This window comes from Barbus barbus, assembly GCF_936440315.1.
Source record: "Barbus barbus genome assembly, chromosome: 41".
In the NCBI taxonomy this organism is placed as follows: domain Eukaryota; kingdom Metazoa; phylum Chordata; class Actinopteri; order Cypriniformes; family Cyprinidae; genus Barbus; species Barbus barbus.
In genome coordinates, this window is record NC_136719.1 from 20,085,617 (window position 1) to 20,091,635 (window position 6,019).

The following is a 6,019-nucleotide window of genomic DNA, read 5'->3' on the forward strand; positions in this document are numbered from 1 at the left end:
CTGTATGCCAAAATCATCAATATTAAAACAATAAAAGGCTTGAACTACTTCAGTTGTGTATATTGTACTTCAGTTGTGTATATCATTTCAAAATATATGAAAGTCTAATGTTTATCAGTACATTACAGAAAATAATGAACTTTATCACAATATGCTAATTTTTTGAGAAGGACCTGTATAAACTAAAAAAAAATTACTAGCCAATGGAGATTCTATTGCCAAGTAGAGGGTTGATAATATTTACAATAATCAATTGAATTTGATGGGTGTCTCTCACATTGTCCCACAGAAACATTAAAATAGTGTAGATTAGTGTACAATGTTTTATAATAATAATTTATTCTATTTAGTGACCGTTTCATTAATTTAACATATTTAAAATTGGGGGCATAAAAGTTATTTGACACATTTGAACATTTAAAAAAAAAAAAAAGTAACAGTTACTTTCCCAGATAATTAGTTTCTTTTATAAGGATGTAACTCAGTTACTGTTTGTGAGAAGTAACTAGTAATATAACTAATGACTTTTTTAAAGTAACGTGCCCAACACCGCATATTATACAATGATTTATTACTTGTCTTTGTTGAATAATACAGAATATAAAAAGCTTTAAAAAATAATTGCATATTAAATCGCAATCGCAATATTGGGTAAAAAAAAAAAAAAAAAAAAAAAAAAATCACAATTCCCTAATCGCGAATGATTCGTGCGAACATAAACACATTTAGGTAGATCGGGGGGTGCATTCCCTTCACAAACAAAGGTAATCCACTGTGTCTTCAGTGGCTCAGATGTCGGGAGTAGATGACGACTGCTATGTTCATAATTACATCCAACAACAAAACACCTGAATTGCTTGGGAGTCATTTTTGTCTACACCTGCTCCGACCGTGGAACAATGGCAGACTGTCTACAGCTCACTCAGGGCGGGTTTGTGATAAGACACATTTTAGTTCAAACATATAAAAGTGAATTTTGCACAACCCCTTTAATAATCAGGTGTATATTATATTTCTGTCATGTCTGCATCAAAATAATACTTTTTTTTATTTATATAGGACTTTAGTCATTACAATTAATGAATTGATTTTTTTCTAAACGTGTGTAAAAATTACAGTGAATTGTTATAAAATTATGCAAAGTATTAATTGTATTATTGTAATGTACATTTGACTAAAATTTCTTTGTCTTTCCCTTTTTTGTCACTCTCACCCTTTCGGAACAGAATCTGTTGGTGAATCTCGGATAGAGAGCCGCTCATCTGTGTGTTGGGTTTCATGGGCCGCTTAATCTTTAGCCTCTCCATCCAATTACATCTGATCCCGGGACTCCGAGTCGCACTCCAGTGTACTGAACAAGCTGCATATTACAGGCCACTATGAGTATTTCATTATCTGTAACAGAGCTGAGAATGGATCATAGACATTCAAGGCTTGTTTTTTATAAGAGTACACTCAGGAAATCCTGATACTTTTATTTGTCGGGATTTTATTTATGCATTGTATTTTGGCAAAAGCATATCTGCATAAATGGATAACTGCTCAAAGCTGGTCCTGCCTTTGTCTTTTATTTTCCTTTTTCAAATACTTGAGATCCATTTTGACAGTGTCTGAAACTAAATCAGTCTGTTAGTAAATTAAATTCTGCTTTGTTATACATTGCCTGTCTGACGTTGCCAGTTAAAGGCATAGTTCAGCAAAAAAATATCTTATTCATCCTTGTTGTTCCAAACCCTTGTACTGTTTTTTTTTTTTAATGATTATTATGGAAAACAGAAGGAGAATTAAGAGTAACTTTTAAGAGCAGTTAAGAGCAGTTCTTGTCTTAACAACAACAGTTGTAAAGCTTTTAAAAAGTAAAAAACAAACAAAAAACAACACTGATAATAATGCTACTAATATCATTAATTATTTTTATTATTAATAATGTTGCTGTTATATTTTTAATCTAGGAAATAGGAACAGTTACGCAAAGACAGGAAAAAAAACAGGAAACAACTGGGGAGTCAATAGTCAGCAGTAAGTCAATAAAATATATTATTATTATTTATAATATGATTAATGTAATACTATAAACAATATAATAAGAATTACTACAAAATGTAATTATAATATTTTAAATACTGTTTAATGTTATAGTTTATTTAAACTATTCAACTATTGTACATTATTATAATTCATTATATTATAACATTGATAATAATAATTATTATTATTATTATTATTGTTGCAATTTTAATCACAGAAAAAGGGACAGTTACACAAAGATGGGAAAACCTTGAAACAACCGGGGACAGCAGCATAGTCAATAAAAAAAAATAATAATAATTGATGATGATGATGATAATAACGTTATTAATATTATTTATATTGTGATAAATATTTATTGTATGATTAATGTAATATAAACTGTTACTACAATTTCATGTTATAGTTGATGTTGAAATCATTAAATATGGGGACAGCACCATAGTCAATAAAATATAATAATTATAATTGGTGTTTGTAATATGATTAATATTATATGATTAATGTAATAGTAACAGAATTATTAATCATAATTTACTATATATATATATATATATATATATATATATATAAAAATCATAATTATAATATTTTAAATGCTGTTTAATGTTATAAGATATTAAAACTATTATATTATAAAAATAATTAAATCTTCATTTATGGATGAACTATGCCTTTAATCAAATCAAATATTATTTGAAGTTGACAATGTTGTGGTGTGATTGAATGTAACCTATTTTTGAAATGGGATGAAATTATTCTCAGCAAGAAGAGATGAAGACGTGATTGATCCGCGAGTGGTGACACGGTTTCGGTGTCATACACACAACCACACACACACACACACACTAGCTCAATTTGTTGCTTTTGACATGGTCGGGTCTCCCATGCGAGCTCAGGCAATTATGGTGAGATGGCATCACACACACAACCCTCAATTATCCAGCTGACACACACTGCATCTCCACACTCGCTTCAGATGCGCACACACACTCCATGTCAGAATACACACAACTCTCTGTCAAGACTAATAAGGTTCTCAATCCATGCTAGCAGGATTGACTCGGGAATTACCTTGTTAAGAATACAGCCGAGCCGAGGCGGGTTGCCTTGGTTGGTGGGCAAACAATGGATACCGTGTTTGGTGGCAACTCATGTTTAAATCTGTGCAGTAGTCTAAAAAGTCAACCTGAAATCCAAACTCATCTTTTCCTAACCGTTGGAGGAGGGTGTTGGACTTATTTTTGCTTTAATTATTTACTTATTTTTGGCCCCCCCCAAAAAAATCACCACTAGATGGCAGGCCAGAACATAGTCAAAGGATAATTTAAGATATTAATTGATGAAAAATGCAACCAGAATTGCCTGTGACTGACTGTTACAGTGTATTTTGTAACTGGTAGTGAGCTGTTACTCTGTGTAAAATCCTGCAGCAGTCATTAACAAAAAGCCACATTTGTGTGGCGGTGTCCGATCAGAGTATGTGAGCGGAGCGGAGCGTCAACAATTTCCCCTCCGCGCTCCGAACATTTAATAATCACTCCGCGCTCACTGATATCAGAAACACCGCTCCGCGTCGAAGTATTTCAGTATGTTTGAAATCACAGTTTTATGGAAACCCGTTTCCGCCACTGAATAAAAAATAAAAAAAAGGTTATTGCGACTTTTTATCTTTATATGTGACTTTTTTTCACAGAATTGTGAGATATAAACTCGCAATTGCGAGTTATAAAGTCAGAATTGCGAGTTAAAGTCCAGTTTTGAGGGGGGAGGGAGGGGGAAGACTGATATATTCTCAGAATTGCGAGTTTATATCTCAGAATTATGACTTTTTAACTTTTTTTAAGTTTCTATCACGCAATTCTGAGAAAAAAAGTCAGCTGAAAATATTCAGAAAGAGCAAATAAACTCCTTGAGAAATATAGCGTCCCGCTCATGTCCACTGCAGTCATCACAGCCTTCACATTCTTTCTGATTTGAGTGATCCTTTTCTATCTAGCTAGCTAAATATGTTTAACATGTGAATTCTTGCTAAATTTGCAGTTATATTACGGGTCGTTGGCATGAATTGTACTCGTGATGGAGCGAGTGAAAACCACGACACTCCGACTTTTAAAAAATCTGCTCCTCGCTCCATTCAAAATCACACCGCTCCGCTCACATACTCTGATTGTGAGTAACTGTTGCTGTCATGACAGATCTATTTCAGAACCAGCCGCTATCAAAATAATCTGGCTGCGGGCGCGGGCCAGATATTATTGCTAGTGGGCCAGTTTTGGCCAGCGGGCCGCCTGTTGCCGACCACTGCTGTGTTGCTTTAGAAAAATAAACCGCATGTAATAAGACGGGGTGCTAAAGTATGCGAATGTGCGAAAACCTCTACTACAGGCTCTTCAGACAGCGGTCACACAGAAGTGCCCTGCGCTGTGCGCTGAGGACAAGATGGCAGGTGATAACAGGAGCGAGGGAAAGGCCAAAGGTTAACATAAGTCCTCTATCATACAGCAATGAGGTCTGACATCTCAGCCATACACCGCTCACATTAGAGCAGCTGCGCTTATCTCTGTGCACCTCTAACACAGGCTTTCTAATCTCTGATGCACTGATCAGCGCAAACAAACTATTGAAAGAAAACATGGTATTTTGTGTATGTCGATTTGCAAGAACTGGTTGTAACTAGACCATTCAGTATAGAATGTACCTCTAAAAAAATGTTGCATAATCTGTTTTGATTTATTTTTATTTTTTTTGCTCTCTCTCTTTAAAAAAAACCCCAAAAAAAACATTTTGACATTTAAAATTAAAGCTTTTTTTTGCTATAAATAAATAATTAAAAATAAAAGAACTGAAAGCTTCAAAGAAATCGATGAATTAGCAATAAGTTAATAATATATAAATAATATCTAATTTATTTGTATTTTTGGGTTGCAATTTTTTTATATTAAAATGTTTTGAAATTGATTTGTCTTTTAAACTTTATTCAAATTGTTAATATCTTTTTTGCACATCAATGAAAATAATTATTTCGATTTTTATTTTATTTTTGGTATTAGGGGATATTGTACTTTTATTGAGCATCACTAATAATAATTGTTTTTATGTGTTTGTATTCTTTTTGAACTTCACTGATAATTAGTTTTTTTAAATGTTATTTTTGCCTTTAGTGGATATTGTATTCTTTTTTTAACATCATTGATCATTTTTTTTAACATTTTATTTTTGCTGGTAGAAAATATTGTATTCTTTTTGCACATGAATGATACTTAAAATGACTTTATCCGCTTTTTTAATTATTTATTATATTTTTGCTTGTGGTAAGTATTTCTTCTGTGCATTTTATTTTTTTTGGCTTATAGGGGTTACGGAAGTCTATTTAAGCTACTACTGTAATGACTTTTGTTTTTAGGTGATATTGTGTTCTTTTCGAGTCAATAATAATGGTAATTATTTTAGTTTATTTTGCCTTTTCTTTTTATAATTTTCTTTTATTTTCTTTGTAGTGGATATTGTGTTCTTTTTGAGCATCAATAATAATAATCGTAATTATTTTTGAAAGGAAAAATTCAGTGTTCTTTTTAATGTTATTATTCATTCAACTTTCAAGCCATTTTTATCGATTCAAGGTAAGTATATTCATACCATCTCTATGCATTAAATACATTTGTGAGAAAAATAACACTTTGAAAATGGTCTTTGAGTACTTCTGCTGCTGCCCTTCCAAATTAAATTATTCTGAAGTGAAACCACGCAAAACTGAATCTGCATTAAACATGCTCAGTGCTCTTTTGTTTTTTAATCAACCACAGAAGTGAACATGCCACCTTTGTCAATCCTAGTGGAAAGAATACCATTTCTATCCTGAGATCCCCTCAGTGTCCATCTGATCTCTGTTGATCCACTCTCTCTGCCTGCCAGCTCAATCTCCGTCCTTCCCGAGCATGTGCCCCTGACATTTGGATTGCGCTAACAGCCGGCCACGTTGGGCAAACAG

The 6,019-nt window shown here is 32.8% G+C and overlaps 1 protein-coding gene across 1 annotated transcript in view; it reads left to right on the top strand.

Moving 5' to 3' along the window:
• LOC306860472 (MICOS complex subunit mic25a-like) overlaps positions 1 to 1,980 on the top strand; it is an 80,514-nt gene extending 78,534 nt beyond the window's left edge. Inside the window, exon 9 of the mRNA XM_079402206.1 lies at positions 1,227 to 1,980. Within this exon, the coding sequence (XP_079258332.1) occupies positions 1,227 to 1,250 (24 nt within the window). The 3' untranslated portion in view covers positions 1,251 to 1,980. The remainder of the gene's footprint in view (positions 1 to 1,226) is intronic.
• The last annotated feature ends 4,039 nt before the right edge of the window (positions 1,981 to 6,019 follow it).